The 26,003-nt window shown below is 39.0% G+C and overlaps 2 protein-coding genes across 2 annotated transcripts; one reads left to right on the plus strand and one right to left on the minus strand.

The window, feature by feature from the left end:
• The first annotated feature begins 763 nt into the window (after positions 1-763).
• On the plus strand, positions 764-17,049 carry LOC131777829 (vitellogenin). The gene is made up of 27 exons (XM_066159655.1): positions 764-865; positions 1,234-1,248; positions 1,964-2,109; positions 2,506-2,802; positions 3,244-3,420; positions 3,881-4,041; positions 4,403-4,446; positions 4,875-4,975; positions 5,353-5,510; positions 5,980-6,148; positions 6,363-6,512; positions 6,871-7,065; positions 7,497-7,738; positions 8,363-8,454; positions 8,871-8,995; positions 9,597-9,851; positions 10,484-10,631; positions 10,909-11,140; positions 11,227-11,409; positions 11,961-12,060; positions 12,628-12,835; positions 13,330-13,613; positions 13,717-13,972; positions 14,486-14,613; positions 15,106-15,336; positions 15,902-16,089; positions 16,795-17,049. Exons 1-26 carry the CDS (start codon positions 823-825, stop codon positions 16,085-16,087), a joined length of 4,326 nt encoding a protein of 1,441 aa, XP_066015752.1. The 5' UTR covers positions 764-822; the 3' UTR covers positions 16,088-16,089; positions 16,795-17,049.
• A 7,659-nt stretch (positions 17,050-24,708) lies between these two features.
• LOC131777805 (adenosine receptor A2b-like) lies at positions 24,709-25,683 on the minus strand. Its single transcript, XM_059094145.2, has one exon. The coding sequence runs from the start codon at positions 25,681-25,683 to the stop codon at positions 24,709-24,711; it is 975 nt and encodes a 324-aa protein (XP_058950128.2).
• Between the last annotated feature and the right edge of the window lie 320 nt (positions 25,684-26,003).

Consider the following 26,003-nt stretch of genomic DNA (forward strand, 5'->3'; position numbering starts at 1 on the left):
TGCCTAAAGTTTAGTGAAGACTGGGATATAATTTGAAACTCGGTCCGTTTATATCATCTACATGACGTTTTTAAACAATTTAGACTCGGTAACTTCCATTCAGAGGATGCTGAAGAAGCACACTTTATCAAACTAAAAGTACCGAGGATATGACAGGTTATAAGATCAGTCATGGGTACAAAGGTTATACAAACAATTTTTTTTTTACTTTAGTAAACTAGTGCACAAAATAATCTCCCCTCTTGTGTAACTTCCGTCATTTTACTCAAAATTCATCCAATTTGAAACCATTCCACAAAAACACTGGGCCACCTGCAAACTCTGAGAGAAGCTCTCAAAATTTGACTCCTAAAATTCAGAGATGAACGCTGAGGACCAAGAACAACTTAGTACATTCTTCATGGCGGTTGAAAGTTGTTTTCAAATTCTCTTCTGTCTAGTTTACGATATCGAACAAGAAAAGCAACTTCTCGAATGAAACGCCATGGCTATGGGTTAGCGTATGTTATGGCTGCTCAGCAAAACTAGCCTGTTAAGAGGTTCGTGAACCACCGGGTAGAGCGAACGTGGAATCCAATTTAGAACTGTTGTGGCTACTTTGTAACGTTTGCTATTCTTCTGTCCCAAATGACTAGCAAAAATATGATTAGTGGGTGTCTTATTGGCAAAAAAGCCCTCAAGTTCAAACGTGCAAACGGTACTCTGATGTTTTGGCTATCACTTTCAACGTGTGCAAGCGTACACCTACATAAACTATAAAAGCTGACTTCATTGCCATATTCGTCACTGCGACGGAAGTTGCTGCGAGCAAAGCCTTGCACTATGAATGCGTTTGTGGTGATTCTCCTTGCGCTTGGCGCAGTTTGTAAGTACAAACAAGTTTTATTACTTTTTTCCTTTATTATCTTTCTTCCAATTTTTCATCATGTTCAGAAAACCTTCCAGCACTTGCTCTTGATGAGCTGAATAAACTATTCTCGCATCAAAGGAGACCACAGTATAAAACATAAGAAAAAAGTAAAACTATTTAGAGGTTCAAATTAACAGTGAAGAAGAATGAATCGTTGATGATGGTGAAGATTGACGCAGTTTGGCCGACAATTATTGGCCATTCTTCCAGCTCAAGATACGTAAATTGTTATGTACAGGTCACAGTAATTCTTTCAGTTTCCGTAACAGTATCACTTGTGACTCATTCATGTCTCTCTTTTTCTTCCCTTCTGTCTCTTTTAGCTTCAATGCCCATAGGTAAGAGAGAGAGTTCTGTGTTAATCGTACCCTATATTTATTTAAAATTGGTTAATACAAATAAGATAAAACGAACTTAGGTGGGTCGCATGCAAGGGTACTGATCTTGACTAGAACTTTGATTTAAATTTGGATGTGACATCACTCACTTCATTTCATTTGTATACTTACGTATGGGGTCATTTTTCAATCAGATTTTCTCTGAAATATTTCATGCTTTCGACAAGGTTTGTAACAAGCATGTAGCTTATTATTCTCTTTGGGGAAAAAAGTTGTAAATGTTTTAAAAATATTATCTGATTGTTTTCAAAACAGCGTCAGTTAGTTTCATTTGTCTTTGATGCAGAAGGTAGAGAGTTTTCTCCCATACAACAAAAAAATTCATCCAGTTTGCTCCTGTATTAGCCCATGCCACTTAGGTAAAATACTTTTGATTGAAGATGGTTTATTTTTGAGGGGCTAAAACGAACTGAAAGCAGTTACAATGGTTTTCAGAGGGAGCCAATTAAAACTTGAGAGCAAATTTCACTTGACCGGCTACAAGCTATGGAAAACGAATGTGTCCAAGTCGCGTATTTTTTTGCATCTGATTAGTTGGGCTGCATGAAGCAAACCTGACGGGTGAGATCAGTCACAAAGCATTAGCGAAGCAAAACCAACTCAATATAAAAATATGTCGAGAAACCTTCATTTGATAGCTTTGTATCTTCTTCAGCTTTCGAAAAGGGAAAGCGTTACACTTACAACTACCAAACTGATGTATACCATGCCATACCCGGCGGATCAACGAAGACCCTCGGACTCAGAGCGAGGTGTCAGGCTCATGTGGATGTGCTGAAGAAAACCGAGCTTCAACTAACCGTGAGAGATTTTTTCCTAATATCACTTTGCATAGAAAAAAAATTAAGTTTGAACTGAAGTTTCGCTTCTCTTTGATCCACATTGGCTGTTTTCACGACAAATCAAAGATTTTATTTTCAGCATTTCATAGAACATAGGTTAAAAGTCCCAACTGATTTAGCACAAGTATATTTTTTTATCTGTGTTTTGTCTGCCTTTAGTGATTTATAACTGAAATTCATAATATAAATTGACTTAAGACACGCCTTTCGGAGGATAAGGTTATTAAGAAGGGACTACCTGAACAGGGTAAATTCATTGCAAACGGGTCCATTAAAATCAACTATGGATGAGGTATTTGAGGGGTCAAATGATGGACGGAAGGCTACAACACTTACCTTATTGTGGTCTCCTCAGTTGGCAAACATTCAAGTTGCAGAAGTGGAAGGAAACCTTCAGGGCCCAAAACAACAACATGAGACAGCAGCTGACCCCAAGATCGTGAAAAAAATGCAAGATTTCCTCGCCCTACCCGTGAGACTTGCATTTAAGTCACAAGATGGCAGTATCAAACAAGTCTATGCCGATCCTCAGGACCAGGAATGGTCGCTGAACATTAAACGTGGGCTCGCAAACCTTTTCCAGGTGTCACCGCGACAACAACGTAAATCACAACAAGAGAAAAATGGCAAACGATTTGTTACTCAACTTGAGGTTAGAAGTTAGTTATAACTTATATCAACGCTTTTTTTCTGTGATCTGACCACCTATCTGATCTTCTATTCCTTTTCATCTATGCGAGTTTAAAGGGTCAAGTTTCGTATCAAAGTATGAATAAATAAGGTAAAGATATGCTACAAAATAATGATCATGATTGTCTATATGCTTTGTCAATGTACCTCTCCAGTTTGACATATCCATATTTCGAGTTAGGAAGAAACAGCAACAAAGGTCACAAAATTTTTTGAGAATGATTTGCTGAAAATCACCGCTATTATCAATTTGGAAAACAAGAATGACAGTTATACAAGATCCCGTAGCGACATGTTTCTGAGATTGTGGCAAACTTGGTTGGAAGAAAAACGTTCTCTACTATCTGGTTCGCCAGTAAATTTGTTAGGCGAAAAATCTCTCACCTCTTTCTCCTGTCTTTAGACCACTGCAGTCGGTTATTGCCAGGTCTCTTACGTAATTCAATGTGAAAATTGCCAAGCGGGACAGAAGGAGCAAGTAACAAAGGTTACCAAAGTCATCAACTACAATAAATGCCGACACCGACCGGAATTTAGTCAGAGTAATTTTTATGGAAGACAATGCGACGGATGCCGACGGGTAAGAGACTCATACTCGGTTGAGACGTTTCCTATCAAAAGTACCCTCTTAGAAAATTAGGCTTTTCAATTGAAAAACATATTTCTTTACCTTTGCGAATTATCTAAGGGGGGAAAGGTTGCGATATTTAAAGTTGTCTTCCGGAATCGTTGAAGATTGTCGTTGTGGAGAGGTGCCTTAATACGTCAGGGTAAGTGGACACCAAATGGGCGAAGAATATTCCAAAAGGAATTAAGGATGGCGAAGGACGAAGAAGATTTAAAATAATAAAGTTAAACAGTTATGGTGCTATACGAAGGAGTGACTGAAAATCATGAAAGTTGAGAGGAGTAATAATGGATTGGTCAATGATTTGCCACTCCCGCTCCTGTGATACTTTTGTAGAGAATTATGCCATCCAGAAATGGCACACCTTAACAGAAGAAGGCCTCATACTATGTTGATATTTCTTTCCTTGCAGAGCTTGGGTAATGTGCCATACCACCAGTCAGCTGGTCAGATCGAACTTATCCTGAGTGGAAATGAGAAAGACGGTTACACCATCAAAAGAGCTGAAGCTATAGAGCAACATGTAGTCACACCATTCAGTCAAGCCGGAGGACAGCTGACTGCCTCAGCAAGGTACAGTCCCAGTAACGATATCCATCACAGTGTTGAAACTACATTTCATCATAGAAAATCACTTGCGCTTAAAGAAGACCTTACTAACAATTTTTGGTCGAGGAAGGCTTGGAATTGAAGAACATTAATAATAAAGTATGAGTAAGTATGCAACCGCATCGTTGTTGCAGGATATATGTTGGCTGAGTTGCTCTTGCCTTATTTTATATATTAGTGAAAAGGTGTAGTTTAAACTGCTTTCAGTCTGGGTTTGTGCAGGTTTAAAAATTGTTCTTCAGAGATCCATTAGATCTTGTTCAATATTTCAAACTTCAATGTTTTCACTACTGACAATGCCATTAAATTTTTTTCTTGCAAACAGACAACGTTTGGGGTTAAATAAAATATCTGACGCTGGACAGGCATGTGAGTATTAGGACAATTCGCATCCTTGTTTCACTAAATGATCACTCGCTGTCGAGAAAATAAAAATTGAGATTTAAGGAAATCTTCACCTGGGATTACCATTTGATTTCACGCTCAGTTCTCAGAAACAATATTGGGATGAACATTGATTCAATTCATGGCAAAACGGCGAAGTAAGAAGCGAGTTAGTAATTTTGTTCTGTGTCTTTTTACCTTGTGTAGTGCAAACTACCCTCCCTTTTTAGGAGATTGCAGAACATTAGCTTTATAGGATAGAGAGACTCAAAAGATCATAGAGGAAACAAAAAATGGTAATGATGGAAGAGACTGAAAGGGATTGAAAGTTACGAATTTGAAAAGTAGGTTCAATTTTGCCAGGAAACACAAACTGTGATTTAGCTCCGTTTTTTTTTCTTTGCTCCAAGCAGCTGAAAAACTTACCAGGACTATAAGCCATCGATTTGCTGTTGAGAATCCCGAGCGACGAGCCCGCGGGAACGCTAAATGTCAGCAGGAAACTGCTAGACAGGTAACACTCGTGTCAGTTAGTAGTACTCCTTCGCTTTTCACATCGAATTTAACCCCTTTTAAACCAATCAAAAGTTGGAAAAGCTCAATTTTTTTCTGGTGAAAAGATCTTCGATGTGCAACCAAGTATCTTTTATTTGGCACGCACCGCGCTGTAGAGGATTTCTGTGAGACCAGAGGTTGGTAAAAGACAACTCCACAAACATGAAACACAAGTCTGAATTTGATTGTCCCGGTGGTGTTCGGATGCATGAATGTGTATATGCAACCAAAGCATTATTTTAAAAGAATTTCAGTCAGCTCGACATAATTACCTGATGATTTTTTTTTTAATAATTCTCAAGTAGACGTAACATACCATAACATACTCGCTTGCAGGCGAAAAATGCTGCCGACGAAATGTGCAAAGCCATCAAACAGAGGGACGGAGCAGCTGAGATGTTTGCTAACTTGGTACAGGAGCTGAAAAAGTGCAACCAAGACACAGCCGAGAAACTTGCTGATAACATGTTAGCCCGGCAAGACGCATCTGAGAGGTAAATTGATTAATATACTTATGTGTTTTATTGGGATACCTTATCAAGAGTTCAGACTTAATAACAAAGACTTACCCAACTTTTAGCTTCAAAACCAATATAGAAAGAATAAGAGACATTGTAAGTTTTGAGCTCGGTAAAGAAATGGAGAAAGATGCTTTTCTTCTAGACGAAAAACATCGACACTGCTGATCCTAGTTATATGTAGGACGCGGGTCATATGAACTTCGTAATAGACCTCGCTCACTGTAGAGTCTCAGTGGTAGATCATCGGAGCGCGGAATCTGAAGGTCTGAGGTTCGATTTCTCATGGGGACTCAGAATTTTTTCTTTATCCCACGCTCGTGACAAGACAAAAAGCATCTTTCAATCAGATGGTTTGAAAATTTGGAATTTCAATCTTCCTTTATCTACAGTCTTTTATAACATCAATTTTTAAGGTTTAACGTTTGGAAAATTTGTTTATTAGAAAATATTGCATTGATGCTCTCTCCTCTGTGGGAACCCGTGAGGCTTTTCAAGTTCTAAAGAAAAAGATCCAAGAGAAGAAAATCAATAAGGCAGAAGAACTCAAACAAGTGTTCTTGGGAATGTCATCTGCTCCACGACCCTCCGCTGACCACATCAGAGTTACCTGGGTAAGACTACAGCTCATAAGTATGACACAACCTTCACAGAACAAATTATGGCGATCGATTTACTGTTATAAATTGCGGCTTTATTTTGTCACGTCTTCAAGGACGAAGTTATGGTGTTTCAAAAATATTTTAATTCCCTGTCCATTGATAGTCTGTAGCGATTTTTTTTAACTCAAAGATCAGAATAAGAAGATCGTCTTTTTGGCTGTTTTAGGAACTGTGCGAGCACGCTGAAGTTAAAAAGGATATGTCAGCTCGTCGTCAGTGCATGCTCACATTCGGGGCCTTGCTACGTAAGATACGTCAAAGACCCAGTCTCCAACAGGACACCAAAACTAAGGCTGCTTGTGAGGAGTATACAAAGGTAATGCAATCTTGGCCTAGGTGTCGTGCTATAACATGTCCTTCCCCTGTCAATAGTGGACTTCAATATTAATGATTGCTGATCGAAAAATGGGCACTTTTAGAGAGAGATTATTTGATTTGCCACATGATGCTACATTTGCCACATGATACTAAGGAAATTTCAACTGTAATAAACCTCTAAGCAACCGACCCAAGCCATAACTTTCCTGCATTCATAATTTTGTCCATCTATACCAGCATATGATCTCCATGCAACAAAATTGTTAGCTTCAGCAACAACCATCTCAAAGATATCACAGTTGTGTTTAAAACCGGAGATAATTGCTGTTCTTTCAACCGTTACTTTATCTAAACAGAAGATACTAGATCGTCTTGCTGGTAAAACGACCGAACAAGAGAAAGTAATGTATATCAAAGCTATTGGAAACTCAGCGAGCCTTCAAGCACAACCAGCCCTGCAAAAGATTCTTAAGGACCGTGATGAGCCCCTCTACATCAGGGTGGAATGTGTTTGGGCTCATAGGCACATCATCCGTCAGGCCAGGCAAACTGTAAGTAATATGGGTCCTTAGGATTACACAATTTAGAAAAACAAAAAGTGTTGCCACGATACTTTACGCCGGCCATATTGGACTAGTTTTGCAACAAAAAGTGAGGTGGTAAAGCACGCTATTTTGACCATGATTGAGGACGTGAGTACAGCACCGAAGACGCCTAGAGGGAGTGATTTGCCATAGCAATTCGATATGAAGGGAAATGATGTCACCTCAGATGAAAAAATGTTTTTTTTTCTCAATTATCTATGTTCCTAATGTGAGTACATACACTTTCTTTTGGCAACACTGTAACAAAAACCCATTCTCTTGGCGTCTTTGGGAAGACGAAAAATCTTTGAGACAGCTATGTGCTAATGTATTTTTGCAGTCAAATGGACAACTTATAACGGCTGATTTTACTTTGAAACCCTTGGTTTTTATTCTAGGCTACTCCATCGCTGATTTCTACCTTTGCTGATGCGAGAGAAAGCCCTGAACTGCGCATGGCCGCTTTCATTTTGATGCTGAACTCAGGACCTAACTTTGCAACGCTGCAGGCTCTCGCCAATATCGTGAAAAGGGAGATCACTAATGCTGCCCCATGCCCTCGCAGCAACCAAGTAGCATCATTTGTTAGAGCTCATCTAGCAGCTTTGGCCTATCAGAACAATGTCTTGACAAAGCGAAGGTACTGAGTCGCTTTTTACATAAAAATATTTTGAAAAGCAACAAGCTAAAAGACGAAAACAATAGGGGTTGAGCACTTGAGCTCGTCTGGCAAGCACCTGATGAAACAGTCTATAACGAGATTTTTTTGAATGCGGTAACTTAGAACGAGAACATTATTCATAGCTTGTCTATCAAATTTCCATTTTTTAAGGAAAAAAGCAAAACTCGATCTGCGTCTTTGAAATTTTAGGTAAACTAAAACTAAACTTGGGTTGAAAATAATTAGGAACATTTCCTTCAAGGGCGACCGACAAAAGATACTTTAAACGTTGTTTGCCCTTAACAGAAAAAGTGTTGTGACAATTTGCAAATTCTGCTCAGGGCAAAGTATGAAGAATTGATAACAATATTTCTTTAGAGCAGTTCGAAGATTGCCCAAGATTGTTAATCAGTCCAGCCTTCCAAAATTTTAACGAAATGGATACGCAACTAGGAATTAAGCTTACTCATCCAGCCGTGATGAGAAATATTTAAAGATTCCGCCCTTCGCTTTTTTTTATTATAGCAGACGGTTAAAAAATTGACGTCAAATTGTTCTCTCGAAATATGCGCAGTCTGTAAGAACCGCTTATTATAATTTCAGGTGTATGCAGGCTCGCTTGGCTCTACGTCTCATGCCAAAGATGAGCTTTGGTCTTGGATACTCTAAAGGAATTCGATGGGCACAATACTCAGGTAAGGTAACAAGGGCAACGAAAACTGAACATGCGTTTGATTCAGACAAAGACCTAATCAGTTGACGGGTGGGATTTGGTACAGACCTGAGACCGCTGAATTTAAAAGTGCTATCTTTGAGTCATATAGTTCGTACTTCCTAAAAAATCTAAAATAAATTTTTCATTATTGTCGGTAATCTACGCTATTCACCTACATCCTTAATCATTCGCCTTTCGTTTTGTCTGTCGATGCTCCTCAGTGTCTGTCTACTCGGCGACTGAAAATGTTGCGATTACCATCTCCTCGAATAGCGATGTATCCGTCGATTTATCGTTTTGAGGTGTCCATAAAATGCGCGATGTATCAGGTTTCCATGTCGATAGGCTCTTTGATTTGAAATAATCCCGGTTCTCGTCCTTCATCTTTAAAAACAGAGAAATTCCAAGCAGGATTCGAGTTGGAGGCAAACAAAATGAATGTTCCTGACAGCATGCTGCCACGAAACCTCAACACACAGATCCGACTGCACGTGTTAGGATACCAAATTAGTGCGTTAGAGGTAACTCCTGTCATAATTATACGTCAATTACGCCGTATCGACCTCATTATTGTCCTATTAGCCCTTAGGTCATGACTGCACAATGTCTTGGTAACGGACTTCATCATGCAGCATCATAGTATCAAATGTATTGACGTTCTGGTAGCTCATCAACCTTCTCCGAATTGTTTCAATAACGAACTGCTAAAAAGCTGAACTGAAGAAACATATGCTAAGCCCTCTTTCTTTCGATAGAGAAACCCTTTGCACCACACTCCACTTCACAAAAGTTTGGTGCTCTGTAGCTGTCAGTGACATGGTTACACATCAGGGTCTCATCATGCACGTCAAAGCCTTAACTGAACACTCCTATGTATTCAGAATTAGCTTGGGAATGTCCCATTTTTTTTATTTGGTGCCGCAAAAAAACGGTAAATCATAACGAAAATTTACTTAACTTACAGGTTTAGTGTAGTTTATCGTCTAGAAAGATATGGAGTTTTCTAGACCATTAAAGAACTTGAAAAAAAATCCTAGATTACTTTTAAAACTAAATTGAAAATTTCAGCAAGTTATCAAAGTGAACACCTTCTGATTAATTTTTTATTTCTTCTTCGCGAAGTTTGGCGCTCGAATCGAAAACATGGACGGCGTTATTGAGCAGGTAATTTCCGAAGTTCGAAAACGTCACAAACGATCTCTGTGGGGAAGAATCAGCTCCTTGTTCGAAAATGAGAGCTCGGAAGATGATAATTCAGGGGAAGACAGTTCTGAATATGGATCAGGAGACATGATATCAGAAGACAACTCAACAATAATTCGTCCTGCTACTCGTCCTAGTTCACAGCCAACAAAAACTCCCAGTCACGACCAAAAGGTAACTAAACCTGACCATGTTTATCTCTCTCACTCCCAATAGAGAGTGTATAAATTATCATTGCAATTTCAAGACACAAAAACAGACTGTAAATGACAATTCACTATTCAAGTAAGTGATATTGCCTCGGTAGGTCAACATAATCTCCGCGCGATCCATCACGCTAGAATTGTGCTGGGAAAGTAAGCTTATAACCTTTCAGATCGTAGAAATGAAAGGGCTAAATGCCACACTATTTGAAGTAAAACAGATTTGGCTTTGTTCAATTAAGCCAGAAAAGGAAATTTTTGTTTTGAATATGAGGTAATGTACATTCAACACAAAATATGAAGCATGCGGCACCGAGTGTTTTTCCCGCTCTACAACTCTCTTAAGCCACTCACTCATTCATGAAAATTTCAAAGAAACAAAACGGCCCTTCTCTGTCAGCTAATTGAGGAAAGTAGTTTGGTTTTGCCACGGGTATAGATTTAGGTCTCTCACCTAGATTCCCTGACTCTGTTAACGTCTCGAAAACTGAAATTACATTACTTATTTCAGATGTGGCACTTACATCAGAGAAAAAAAAATTGAAAGAAGGCAAATCAAATTGAAATGAAACTTGCTAAATAGACAATTGATATCATTTATAGAATCGTCAACAAGTCTCAGTTTTCATGAAGTTGTTTGGAGACGAGGTGAAGTACATGGAAATCAGGCAAGAAGATATCAAACAGTTTTCACAAGATGTCGCAGACCTTTTGCTGGGAAAGAAAGATCGAATTGAATACGCTGACAAAAGTGAGTTAAAAATAAATAACAGTTATTATCATCATTATTCATTGGTCAAATTTTCTCACTTTTAATTAGCTGCGGCCAAAAAATTTGCACTATCATTATTTTCAGAAGACCATAACTTCAGAAATGTAGAGGCGTCAAATATCAATTAAAATTGCTTCCTTTGAGTTTTTTTTTCACCAAAATGACCTTAGTAGTCTCTTTAAGCTGAACACAGTTTTACAAGCGCGAAGATGTTTTGGTATAGTTCATCAAGTTTTCATTTGTTTTCATTTCACAGCAATCGTGGTCACATCGAAAGGAATTGAAATGAAGCAATCTCTTGAAAAAGCCTTCCTAGCCAACAGTGCGCGCCGTGTGGTGCCAACATTAGCAGGAATCTCACTTGACTTCCAACACCGAACTGCAGCGGTCGCCAAGGTTACCGTTGCCGCCAACATTAACGTTGAGCCATCCATCGGCCGTTTACCACAGCTCCAGGCATTTACTGCTACCACAGAGATAAAACCAATGTACTGAATACAATTTCGTTGTCATGTCACGGCTGTTTTATTTTGCGACCTCTTCTTTAATTTTTGGTCACAATTCTTTTTTGCAGCATTAACGCCCATGAACAAGCACAAGTCGGTATCCACACTCCTTTCCTGCGCATGGGAGTGCGAATGAAAGCTGCTGCGCATTCTGACACAGAACATAAGGCTAATGCTAATTATGCAGCCGGTCAAGGGTACTCAATGACTTACCACGTGCCTCAGGAACAACGTGACATCTTGAATATACAGTAAGTGTGGAGCCTTGAGATCACGGGAAAGACAGGACATAGCAGAAAGTGAACAGACAATTGTGGGGTAACAAGGAAGAACTTTTTAGCGCTCAATAGCCCCCTATACCTTTCCATGAATTAAGTTCTGTCGCTTAAAATCAATTAAATATTTATTTTGAATTCTCCATTTTTTGTTGTAACCGCAATGCATGATCAATGCAAAGTTGTGAAGGTAATATTTTCAGTATAAAATGATAAGAATGCACATTTTCAATATTTTCTTGATGGACAATGAAGTCGATGGAACGCCGTGCTTTGTGGTTAAAAGTATCAGAATAAGTTGGAGTGTATAATACACAAAATACTTAAAGAATAACATTGCACCACATCGGACTCGTTTCGAAACAAATTTTATCCCCTTTCACAAATATCGCTACACCTTCAATCAAAAATTTTTTGAAAATGAAGCAATTTATCGGCTGAGATATATTTGTTTTGATGCAAAACCACGTTCTTCCGATTAGCAAGGACAATTATATGGTAACCACTACGACTGATTTAATTTTCAGGTCAGATGCATATGGATTTGTGGCGAAAAAACATCCAGAGAGCTGTCGGGAAGAGGAGAAGCAATTTCGTTTTGATTTTAAGACGCCACATCTTAAACAGGTAAAAAATAGTTGCAGCTCGATTGTTGAGGGCTTACGGAGTCAGGATGGAAAATTCAACACAATGTCAAGTATGCCAATGCGAACTTCAAGCGCGGGAAACCACGCGGGCCGCTAGTTTTAGTCTTTTCCTGATTGGCTGAGAGTGCAAGATCTCTGGACCAATACCAGTGCACAAGGAAGCAAACCCAATGCAATTCGAGATTACTTTAAATACAACAAAAGGATTATTTTGCTGGAGATGTTTTCACTGTTTGGCGTGGAGTTAGCCAGTAAAAGCTTTCTTTCTCTGATGTTTAGATACACTGAGAGGGAAGGTCTATATCTAGATTGGGTAGTCCATTCTATTCCATTGTTTAATTAGCACACGGCTTCTCATAGATTGAATAGAGAATAAAGGGAAGTTATCAATCTATATTTGACTACCGGGAAAACGAAGATGATTTGTGATCAAACTCAAGGGTTGTCAGAATGTACAGTTAATGTGAGTGAAAATATATGAAATTCGTATCATGGGCGCAGGAAAAAGAAGTAATGCATTCAATTTCTTTACGTTTCTCTCTTTCAGGTTCAGAAGACTTGCAAAGGACAAGATTTGTTTGGAGTTCAGATTTGCGCTGAAGGGCGAGTCCCAGATCTTCCCTCTTTGAGGCTTCAACAAGTTCCAGTCCTCCCAACAGCTGCGCTGACTCAGCTTCGCGTTTCCATGGCACCAGCCGTAGACAAACCAACCGCTGTACAGTTCACGGGTCTGGTCACCCCAAAAAGTGAAAAAGGTAATTTACCGAAAAAAAATGACAGTAGTCTGAATTTTTCGTCAGGAATTCATACAGGAAATCATAACGCATTGATTCTGTGATAATCTTATTGCTGGCTTTTTTATCTCCTAATGTCACGGTCCAGGAGGATGTCCTGGTCTCAAATTTAGTGTGCAGGATCTGAAGCTAGAGCTTCTAGATCAAACCCAAGCCAGCATCACTCTATTGTATTTTTGAGTGGGACATTTTGGTCTCGCAAAGGTTCTCTCCATCTACGAGCGTAATGGTTATAAGTAAATTTCCAAGTAAAGCTTAAGTACACCACAATGGGGGTTAGCCTGCGGTGGACAACCATCTCCTTCTAGGTGGATGACTAATTTTCCAATGCAAATGAACTTTGGCGTCAAAGAGAAGGTCGCTTTTTGTTGAGGTCGGCCTACTAATCATCCGTGAAATTATGTACTCAGAAAGGATGAGCAATGTAATGATAATCAATTTAATTTACTTTAAAGTCCCTACAGCATGGCGAGTTGAAGGTTTCATTGATGCTTCCTCGAAAACCGCCCGTCGTCGAATCCCTTACAGGATGACCCTCGACAAAGCAACATACCAGATGATGATCCATGTAGGAAATATCCAGGCCAAAGGATATGAAGATGGAATGGCAAAAATTACCGTAGGTCGCAGGGAAATGAAACTAGAATTTGGAAGACAAAAACTTCGATATCAGGTTTCCACATCTTGGCAGGTTCAAGATCAAGGAAAAACCGCGCGCCTGATGCTGCAGTGGACAGAAGTAAGCACGAATTCTTTAGTTCCCGGAGAAGATTAACACTTAGCTCATTTTTTTAATTGCTTCTCAAGATTTATTAACTGAGTATTCTTTCCATGACTTTTAGGTTCCACAGCAGTGGAAGACCTTCTTCTACAACTGGGAGCCACAGTTATGGTATTTCCTTCAACAGTTTGCTTGGGTCAGGCGTCCAGAACAATCCAAAAACCAAGTAGAAGTTGAATTTTTTCTTACTTCGCCCATGACTGCTTCGCTGAGGATGAGAACTCCAGACGCTACTGCTGAGAGAACTGGCCTTAGCCTACCAGTGAGAGTGGATCGTTTCCCATCCTCTTTACAAGAAATCAAGAACTACTTCTATGGTGAGATCATCATTTAAGATTGAGGGTTTTCGTGTTTTAATAGTTTTATTAGAGAGAGAATATTGCATTATCTGCCTTGCGTGGTTTTGAAAGGAATTACGGGAACTTAAAATTTATCTTATTTTAAATCTTTGTGAATCAGATTTTTAAACAGAGGTTTAGACGACTATTAGTCTCAGCAAAATATGTATACCTTGGTGAAAACAAAGCCAGCAATTGACATCGAGACCATTTATCGTTGCTTTGGGCACGGGAAAGGATGGGTGTGTAGCTTTCTGTTGAGATAAGGTTGAGCTTCCCTGAAGACATTTTGAAGTTTTTTTCTTTAATGAAAGTTGTGATGAATAAAAAACAGACAAATAAGTTGCACGATAACCATGGACAACCATTACCACAATGACAACGGTAAATGTTATTACATTCCATTCGAACTTTATCTCCTAGTCTTGGCTGAAAACCTACAAGTCACGAGTCATTATTGTTCATCTCGACGTTTTATATTTTATCTTTTAGCCAAGTGTGAGGTCCAAAAAGACAGCATTAGAGTGTTTGACCAACTTCAGTACAAGTACAACATCAAGGGAGGTTGTCCTTATACTCTTGCTAAGGAACATAGGAAAGACAAGCAACCTAGAATTCAGGTAAGATTGGGTTTGTAGAAAAACAAAGGAAGAGAAAAAACACCTCAGGCCTATTTGATAATATTATCCGGTGTCTAGACCAATTAATAATAAATAAAATACCCTCGGATGCTCCGGCATCATGCCATCTTGGTGTTCTAAGCTTTTGGGTATTGTATGAAGTGGGCTAAGCGTGTAAGGAAAGGCTCAAGTTTTCAGATATACTTTAGCTAACTGAAGATATTTTAGTATTTACGATTTTCAACTCTCACATTTTATGTCAACATATTTTACCATTTCACGTCGTAACTTCGCATTTGTGGAATTCACAGTATATTCCCTACCCTGACAAGATTCAATGTTTCCCTTCCGTGGGTAACCAATATATCCCTTTTATTTGCCTCATGGGAGTAGAGGGGCTAGGTGGATAGCCTGGCTTACGTTCGACTCAAACTGTTCGTATCAAAATTTATTCCAAAATTAATCGATGACTCTACTCTTCTGGCCCATCAGGTCTCCGTGAAAATTGACAAACAAGGTCAAAAGACCCTGATAGCAATTATCCGCCAGTCATCTCAACAACAAGACCAGGAATCAGTTGTAGTTAAACCAGACGGCACCACTATGATTGACGGCCAGAAACTCGATTGTTCTCAGAAGGCATGTAAATCAAAACTGGGTGGGGCTTCTGTCCGTAAGACACAGAGGGCTGATGGGAAGACTCAGGTTGAGCTGTTGACAAAGGTAGGAGATATTTCTTACCAAATAATGCAGGTGATTTGAGCCGACGTTTCATACTTTCAGAAATAACAGTAGTGATCTTGCTTTTGTCTCTATTTTAAAAATTGGGCGATTTTTTCGCTCTTTTTTTGCCTTTAAGATAAGTTTTGGTACAAATATTCATAATAGCATGTAACGATTATCAATTAGTGATATATATCACTATGATATTAACAGGGATTTTATTTTATATTCACAAGGTGCTTATTCTTCTAAACGAGTAGGGGAACTACTGTTCTTGAATTTGATTTAATCTACAGAAATATGATATCGGGTAAACTTTAACAATGTTCCCACTGCTTCTGCCGTTTCAGAAGAAGATTATTTTATAAGTGAGCGCGCTGAAGCGGATAGTCTTGGAAAGAAAATTGAGCACAGTTTCCCTTAGCTTGAACAAATTTTAAGCAAACGCCGAACGAAACCACACAACAAATTTTGTTCGACCTTCTTCGTAATTAAAACACTTTTCCTATGTGAGTTACATAATACTATGCTGATTGTATCTCTGTGGTTTTGCAACTTCTCTTAGTTGGGTCTACACGCTACCATGGATCAAGATCAGCAGATCCGCCTGTACGCCTCGCCTTTTCTGCGCAGCCGTGTTCGTGGTTTGTGCGGTGACGCTGATGGTGAACAATGGAATGAGTACAGAGACCCTGAGGACAAAGTGCAGCAGCTTGACCAGTTCATCAAGTCCTGGCAAGAAAAGTGCTGAAGGTGATGATAGCTCATTGTTTTTTTTGTTTTTTTGTTTTTTTCATTAAGCCGATTTGATAAATGGAAACGTAATTTAGAAATAGTACATCTGATAGCTCAGTAACGATTCCTCCAAAGCCCAGTCGCGATCGCAAAATCGGACGGGGTGTGGTTGTCAAAGGATGACGTAAATTTCTCTTCGTTGATGGCTTGTCGCAAATGTTCAACATCTCTATTTAGGCATTTGTTTCTTTTCCACGATGGAAACTCAGAATCTGGGGAAACACTCACATTCTTCCTGCCTTGGTGTTTCTTTCTGTACTTTAGTTTTGTTCAAAAGTTCTTGGAATAATACACCCACTATTGATTTTAAGAGTAACACTGGCTCAGTATGCAAAAATAAACTCTATTTCCGAGGATAAGAACCCATTTGCTCTTTATTTCAATAATCCGTAAGCATGGATGATACATCGCAGCCTGAAAGCTAATTAAATATGTATAACCCACTCTACAATCCTGAAATTATAGGTGTATGTTGTGACGGTAAAATAAGGCAACATGCATGTATTGATTTGATAGAATCACGACAATAAAACACAAAATCTAGCAGATTTGCCCACCTCACTCCCCCCTTCTCTTAGTCAGGTAGTTCCAGCTTCCGAGGCGTTCAGGCCTTTACGACAATACATCAAGAATCTAACTTTGATTTATCTGATTTCCTCGCAGAGACACTGAAGAACCAAAACCTAAAGAACCAAAACCTAAAGACTCAGACCAACCTGAACGGAAACGGCTTCGCTTTTTTAATCATTTAATTTCTTCAATTTTTTTTTCGCTTAGTTGTAGTTTTAGATTTTAAATTTGTTTCATCAGGACTACAAACAGAACGTTAGGAAAAAAGGTTCTTTCTTTTTCATTAACTTCGTTTTTGGGATTCTATGTTTCGGTGCTGGGTTATTTTAAATAAATTTAAAGCATTCATTCCGGTGTTGTTTTGATCTTTCTTCTCTTTATGTTCTTATTGAAGACTATGCACCTTTGATGTTTGGTGACCACACCTGGCAGAACCATGCTATAAACCATCTCCAATAGAGTGAAACGTTTGATCTGAGCGTGTCACGAAGGCAAATAGATAACACTGGAAAAATACTTAATGTCCTCGAATGATTAAGAACCCTATAACGAAATCCCAAGGCCTTTACCTTGGCTGGGTGAAACCATGGCCTAAGTCAGATTACATTTACACAAGAGGCCCAGTAATAGGCAATTCCTTGATGTTCACACTAATTTAAGAATAAATTCTCTTCAGAAACACATCGCCCCCACCCCCTTACCCCACAGCAACAACTATACACTGGAGCTCAGTTCCCACTCTCGTTCCTATTTCCTTCAGGTGTGCCCCATTCCCCCTCAACTCTAAGCTCCCTCCTCTCCGCCTCCTCAAAAAATAACAAACAAACAAACAAACAAACATGCAAACCAACCCAAAACGAAGTAAGTCCAAATTGAGAACTCGTAAAAAAAACCCGTAAAAAAATCGTAAAAACATAAAATAACAAACAACTTAACAACAACAAAATAGGTCCTTTCTTTTAAATTTAATAGAAGCTCCCCAAAGAAGTTCACTTACATCTCCGGTTATCTAGTAAGAGGTTAATAACATAAACTTGTCTCCCTTTGGATTCCACTTCCGGCCGAAAAAAAGCATTGACCTCTGTTTACTGAGACTGTGAACTAAAGGATAATAACACCCTGAACTAATCGGATAATACCCAACCTTTGTCAAATATGAAATGAGACAGTAAATACGAGAATTCTACGGTTTCGTCGTTATTGAAACCCAACAAAAATATGGATGGACTTTTTACAGGCTCGTCACGTTAATTCGATATTGAACTCCAAAAGAAAAAAAAAATGCTTTTTCCGGCTTTAAAATAATTCTAAAAGGCGCAAACTCAAATCTTTTATCGAAGAATAGTGGCTAGCACTGAGATAATTTTTCACTTAACGACTCAAATCATCTTGGATTGTCGGCTAAATTCTGTATATCTTTTAAAACATACAATACAACTTCTTATCATCCAACTGCACAAAGAATAGTACAATTAACGCGCAAATAAGGTACAAATATCGTGCGATATTGTACGGTTATTTGGACAGTTGGTTATTTTGTAATGTAAAGCCTGTTTAACCAGTCGGCTGCGCGCGCTACGCTTCTCCATCCGCTTTGCTTTTCCCGCCTATGAGAAATGAGCAGAAAGACTCAGCAGAAAAAAAAAAGCAGTTGCATAATCAATAACTTAATAGACGTTTGGGTGCGTAGTATTGCTAATCATTTTTACTCTTTGTTTGCATTTTGACTCGTCCTACAGGCTCGTCGAAATACGGCACAACTGGAAAAAAAATAATCAGCCGTATCACTCACCAAAACGTCTACTGAGATATATTTATCCGCAGATAAGAAATCATTAACAACCAATAACATGTTGTAGTCATGCAGTAAATGACAGAAAGGGGGAGAGTCTCAGCACTCGAATCGAGGCTGTTTAGAAGCAACGTGTCATGAACAACATCACCTCGTTTTGTTCGCTTTGTGTGTGATACAGAAAAATTTTTACAAAAGGCCTAAGTGTTGCGCACTCTGTTTTCGTTCTGCTTAAACACACTTGTGAAACCCAAACAGGCGAAAAAAATTGTCCTTAATTGCATCCTGGGTTTCAGTTTGGACGTGATCAAGCTATTAATATTACTGGCCTAAGATTCCCTCGTTGTTCTACTTAGCAGGATCATCCCTCAGGATGCTAAAAGGGTTTCCGAGAGGAAAGAAAAATGAAATTACCCTCGAGTTTTCAGTTTCATGTATAGCTCTTAAAAGCCCCTTCCTAATTGCGTCATTTTTTTGAAGAACCTTTTCCCTGCTCTTTCTTTGAAATAATCTAAATAAAGCGAATTTCTCTTGGATTGTTACGAAGAGCCAACATTCAAGTACTTTTCTATTCATTTTCTCAGCCTTCCGCCTGTTCATTAAAACAGACAATACACTTGTACTGGAGTGAAAATCAAAGAACAATAGCAAGCTGTTTCGTTGTAGTCATGTCCCATAAAACACAGTTAAGTGAGGGACAAGGAAGGATTTGCTCTGCTCAACACGCGGTCCGAATCAATATGCCAAACGCTACATCACCTTTTAGTGGTTTTGAATTTTTTTCAAAAAATCACACAAATATCACTTCTGGCGTTTATTCTGTGTTAGCAATAAGCGCTGCTTTGAATATCTTTACTTTTCCTCTCGCAATTTTACTGAATATGAATATTTATGTCTGGTAATAGTTGCCGTAAAAACAAAGCGACGTCTGCGTACAAAATCCAACATCTCGCTGGCTTGCTTGGCAACAACAGATTTTACTGTAGGACTGATTGTTCAACCGTTGGTCATAACCAATTTCAGCTTATTCTTCATAGGTGGCATCCCTCAAACCGTGACCTGTACTTTTGTTTGGGTATCCAGCGCTGTTGGCCAAACATGCACTGCAGCTTCGCTTCTCCACTTGTTGTTAATGAGCGGGGAACGTTATCTAGCGATCAAACACCCCTTCGCCTACGAAAATGGCCATGTAACTGAAGCCCGTATTATTACTGCATCCGGTATGGCCTGGATATGCGCAGCGATTGTCTATGGCATCAAAATCAGCTTCCTTCCAGGAATAATAGTTGTTTTTATCTCAGCCGTAATATCCACTGTAGTTTATTGTCATGTTGTCATATACAAAGAAGTTCGTTGCAACACACAGCAAATCATCGCTAACCAAGTTTCTTTCGCAGTGAAGGAAAAGTTACTCAAGAATAAGAGAGCTTTTAACACAACTGTCGTGATAGTTTTGACACTTTTCCTTTGTTACATTCCGACTTGGATTTGGCTAATTCTTTTCATTTCCTTCAATGGAGAAAACTCCTCTGACGTAAGACAAGTCGCTTTCTTCCCTATTATTTTTCTACTAGCGCTAAATTCGTCGATAAACCCACTCATCTACACTGCAAGAATCAGACACTTTCGCGTAGCTTTCTTTCAGATGTTAACAAGAGAAACCCTTGCTCAAGCTGAGAAACTTGAAAAAAATATGTTTGGAGCAAATCGTGTGGGAGTTGCATGAACTGATACACAAGAGGAGTGAGAAAATGAGAGCAATTAAGAAAATCAATGGAAGTTTATTAATCTCTCGATGGAAACGAAAGAAACAAAAAACTGTATAAAATCTTATACTGAAAAGCCTTTGCCAGAGGTCTCTATCCAGGGGCGTAGTCAGGACATTTCAAAGGAGGGGGGAGGGTCACACTGAGTCAAATAGAGGGTACTCACCAGATTGTCATGTCGATCTTCATGCCGTGCTTAAAAAAGGTTTTCAAAGGGGCGGGGTTTGGTCATGGGCACCTCAGGACCCTCTTCCCCCAATCTACGTCCTTGCTTTCCACATGTGGGTTTATTCGTGTGAAAAATTAGGACTTCGGAGAGGTTGACTTATCATCGTCAGAATTTTTAAGAAAAATGCGAATAGACGTTTTTGCTCGACAAATCAATTATTTATTAAATATTTCTCAGCTTTCTCCAGAATGAAAATCATTGCCCACTGCTTTTGTTTCTAGGAGCAAAAGCGAACATCAAGACAACTTCCCACTTAATTATCTACGTAGATCATCTTAGATTGTCGAATATGCATTTAAAGATACAACTCAACGTTTTCGTCAAAGAAAAGATATTCATAGGTATCGTTAGTCAAGTATGGTGAGTAATGTTACTTTTGTAAATATTGAAAAATGAAAATTATTCATTAAACAGAAGATCTTCCTCCAAAAAATAACCACCGTAACGAATTAAACAACTTCTCATGAAGCTACTTCTCGAGGGAAGTCAGTGGCTTGAAATCCTTTCGTTTCTAAGGTGACTACAATCAAACAATCACCCCAAGAAGCGAGCAGATTACAAGTGTATTGACGGTAAATATTGCAAGGGTGTCTCCCTAAAATTCATACTGTATACTTGTTTGGAAATCACACCTTTTAGTAGATATGATGTGATGCAGGAAACCCTCGGTAAACACGTCATGTATGTCAAAGGTAAGTGCACGTTATTTGCACCCATTAAGAAATAAGATAGTGACAATTTTAATAATTGCAATTCCAAAGATGGTTAAACAACACCAACGAAAATACAAAACAAAACAAGAAAATAATCGGACTTACTAACCAGAGGAGTCTTTGAAAGAGCGGTCTGATCAGTTTGGCTTGAGACACAGATTTTACCTTTTTCTTGTGTGTTGCAAGACTATAATTTCGTGTACTTATACCAAAACCACAGTCTGCCTGATCGGATCTCTTTAACTTCTCGAGTTTTACAGAAGTGAAAGTTCACTCGAGCGAACGGTAGTAATGGCGATTTATAAGGCCTTAATTTGACATAACTTTGAAACACAATTTTGAAAAAAAACCTATGAAACTCAGTTCCAAAAAAACCACTGAGGAGTATTTCATGTTTATCTTATCTATTGAGCTTACTCAGGAGACACTGAGTTTCAAACAAGTTATTGGGAAGGCTTAAAAAATCCAATTTTGGTTCGCCATGGTCAAGTCAGCGAAAACCGACCAACTTCAAACTGAGTTTTTGAAAAAGTCAGACGCTCCAATCTAGTCAAACTGACATAGTTAAGACGAGGGTGTCGCCAAGAGTTTAACAATTTAAAAACATTTTGCTGTCCACCTTCATCAAAAATTTTTAACTCTATGAACTTGCCTAAAAAATTCGACATCTCTAAGTTTGACTGCTGTTTTGAGAGACTCTACGCGCACTTCTGATTACGACTCTAACTCCAACTCCGTCGTAAGTAATAAACCGGCCTTTAGAGGGACAAGTTCAGGTTTACACTTATCTCCTGCTTAAATATAACTAGGTGTTAACGAAACTGATAAAAGCGTCTGTCTGATTGCTGATCTGCAACATGACTTTTGTCATCCATGCAGGGATTTTATCCAACCAAACTTGCTTCTTTAGGTGTTAACAATTTGTTTGGGGCCTTTTAAGGCAGGAATGGATTTGATAGACGAGCACGTTGAACTGAATATTTTGTGCCACCGATTGAGGATAAGTATAAAATCAGGCGGCATTTTTTGACAATAGCTATTATTTGTATCGTCTCGCAGATAGCCCTATATTATTGTTATTAGTATTATTATTATTATTATTATTATTATTATCACGAATCCGTTTTTCCATTGACCTACTTTTCATGCCTTTAGAGTAGATTTGATGGTTCATTTTAAGGTGATTGTTTTGCGTCAGGACCGTCTTCTTTAGCCAATATTAGCAAAGGCAAAGGCCAAAGAAACTGTGGTTCAAAAAGACTAAGGCGTCGTTTTTGGCCGCATTTTCTTTGGCATGAAGCACCCACTCAAGACACCGGGGCAGCTTGCAATGTTGCTAAAGAGTTGGATAGAAAAATTCTGTGTCCGATGGAGAGGAAGGCATTGTCAATGCAGTGGTAATTGGTTTGATTCCAAGCGCTCAGAGTTTTTTTCTTTTTTTTGTCTCATGAAGGACTAAGATACATCATTGTACTTTTTTATCAGGATAAAATACCTTCCATACGAGATCGCAGCGTAGAAACGAAGGCTCAGCCAAGATTTTGGAGTAATGCAGATTCTGGAACTCCTTTGAAAATTAGGCTCGATGAAGCGTCACGTGTCGAGCTCACGGACGGAAGCGTGTGGAAAACTGGAACCCTCCAGAGCAAATCCTAACATCGAAGAGTTAGCCCAACACACAACCTGGAACTTTGGAAATGCAGAGACACTTGAGGCACTGGAGTATCGTGCCATTTCGTTTCCAATTCCATGCTTATTCACACAACTTCAGTGGCTAATGGTGAGAACTTTGTTGACGAATTTGATTTCTTACATTCCAAGAACGAAGGCCGGAGTATTAGAAAATGCAATGTGTTGAGTTCCTTAAGCTCCGTAAAGCGTAAAACCAGCTTAGGGAACTGAAAAGGGTCCGCTGATCTTCTTTAGTCAGGGTCTTGGTCAAACAATCATTTCTCCACTTACTTCCTAAATTGAATCTTTTTTTGAAAATAGCTTGCTCTTAAAATGCATTTTTAAGACAAATAACTTTCTCCTTCACTTTCTTCATGCGCATGTGGTTTGAGGCTCGTCATTTCAGCTAGCATTGGTGTTATCTTCTTTTCATTCTGGTACCCGTAAATTGAAAAAACCAGTCCCACAGCAAAAAAAAATGTCGTAGCCAAACAAGCGAGCGAGACGTTTGATTTGGAGCGCAGTTGTCGCTTTTGTTTTTACGGCGACTATCATGCACCAGAATGTTCAGCAAAATTGCAAGAGGACAAGTAATGATATTGAGAATGTTGATAACGGTGAACGCACAATAAACTCTGGTGAATATGTTTCTGGACTGAGCAGAAAGACGTTTGTAAACATACCTAGGGCACTGAAATGTTTTCTATGTCGATTTTAACGATTTGACGTTACTTTCATTCTTGCGCGTCGTTTGATGTGCTTTTTTTACATCACTGCAATTTAACTGCTTCCTCAAAGAGCTTGTATTGATTCACTTACTGCATAAAGTCGGCGATCTGAGAAGTATTGGGATGTTGGCCTCTAAACTTCTTTTAAATCAGATATCAATACTTTCTTCGAATGACATGGAAGAGGCTGCGGAAGTTTTGCGATAAGTGTATAAGAAAAAGGGATTTCAAGATCTCCGCCAGAAGGGATATTAGTGGGATTCATAGGAATAAATTCGCAACCACAAGAAAAGGTGATGAAGGATTCTCCCCTTGCCCCGAATTTAATCGAAATTTGTTGCATGACTAAAACGAAGCCAGTAGCTTTTTTTATTTAGTAATAACACCATCTTATATTTAATGCATAATTTTTATTTTTCAATATTTACAAAAATAACATTACTTACCATACTTGACATTACTTACGATACTGACCTATCAATTTTTTTCTTTGACGAAAACGTTGAATTGTATGTATAAATGCATATTCGGAATTTAGTATACCATCTAAGATGATCTACGTAGATAACTAAGTGGGAAGTTGTCTTAATGCTGGCTTAATGCTGAGAAATACTTCAATCAAAATTTCTAACAATTGATAAATTTGGTGAGCAAAAAAGTCTATTCGCATTTTTCTTAAAAATTCTGACGAAGTTAACTTAACCTTTCCGAATTCTTAATTTTTCTAACGAGTAAAACCACAGGTGACCAGCCTCAATTGGGTAGCAAAGACGTTGCGACGGAGAGAAGGGTCTTGCGCTGCCCGTAACTTCCCCCCCCCCCCCCGCCACCCTCACCACCCCCTTTGCAAACCTTTTTTAAGTACGGCATAGAGGTCGACATGACAATCTGGTGAGTACCCTCTATTTGACACAGTGTGACCCTCCCCCCTCCTTTGAATTGTCCTGGCCACGCCCCTGGAATAGAGACCTCTGGTAAAGGCTTTTCAGTAGTAAATTTATTCACTTTTTTTTTCTCTCGTTTCCATGGAAAGATTAATGAACTTCCATTCATTCTCTTAATTGCTCTCACTTCCTCACTCCTCTCTTTTGTCCGGTTGTGTATCAGTTCATGCAACTCCCACACGATCAGCTCCAAACATCTTCTTTTCAAGTTCCTCAGCTCGAGCAAGAGTTTTTCTTGTTAACATCTGAAAGAAAGCTCCGCGAAAGTGTCTGATTCTTGCAGTGTAGATGAGTGGGTTTATCGACGAATTTAACAATACCAGAAATGTAATAGGGAAGGAAGCGATATTTCCTACGTCAGAGGAGTTTTCTCCATCCAAGGAAATTAAAACAATCAGCCAAACGCAAGTCGGAATATAACAAAGGAAAAGTGTCAAAACTATCACGACAGTTGTGTTGAAGGCTTTCTTATTCTTGAGTAACTTTTCCTTCACTGCTAAAGAAACTTGGTTAGCGATGATTTGCTGTGTGTTGCGACGAACTTCTTTGTATATGACAACATGACAATAAACTACAGCGGAGATAACGGCTGAGATAAAAACAACACTTACTTCTCGAAAGATGCTGGCTCTGATGCCGCAGACAATCGCTGCGCACATCCACGCCAAACCAGATGCCATGATAATACGAGCTTCAGTTACAAGGCCATTTTCGTAGGCGAAGGGGTGTTTGATCGCTAGATAACGTTCCCCGCTCATTAACAACAAGTGGAGAAGCGAAGCTGCAGTGCATGTTTGGCTAACAAGGCTGAATACCCAAACAAAAGTAGAGGTCATGGTTTGAGGGCTGCTACCTGTGAAGAACAAGCTGAAATTGGTTATGACCAACGGTTGAACAATCAGTCCTACAGCAAAATCTGTTGTGGCCAGGCAAGCCAGCGAGATGTTGGATTTAGTGCGAAGACATCGCTTTGTTTTCACAGCAACTATTACCAGACTATTCAGTACAATTGCGAGAGGACAAGTGAAGATATTCAAAGCAGCGCTGATTGCTAACACGGAATAAACGCCAGAAGTGATATTTGCGCGTTTTTTCGAAATAAACTCGAAACCATTAAAATGTGATGTAGTGTTTTGCATGTTGATTCTTTATGGCCGCGTGTGGAGTGGAGCAAATCCTTTCTTGTCTCTCACTTAACTGTGTTTTATGGTGCATGACTACAGCGAAACAACTTGCAATTGTTCTTTGATTTTGGCACCAGTATATTTATATAATGTAAAGGCAGAAGGCTGAGAAGTTGAATGGAAATGTACTTGAATGTTGGCTTTTGCTCTTCGTAACAATCCAAGGGCAATTTGCATTATTAAGATTATTTCAAAGTGGAGGGGAAATGCTTCCCAAAAAATTGACGCAATTAGGAAGGGGCTTTTAAGAGCTACACATGAAACTGAAAATTCGA

This window comes from Pocillopora verrucosa, chromosome 12 (genome assembly GCF_036669915.1).
Source record: "Pocillopora verrucosa isolate sample1 chromosome 12, ASM3666991v2, whole genome shotgun sequence".
In the NCBI taxonomy this organism is placed as follows: domain Eukaryota; kingdom Metazoa; phylum Cnidaria; class Anthozoa; order Scleractinia; family Pocilloporidae; genus Pocillopora; species Pocillopora verrucosa.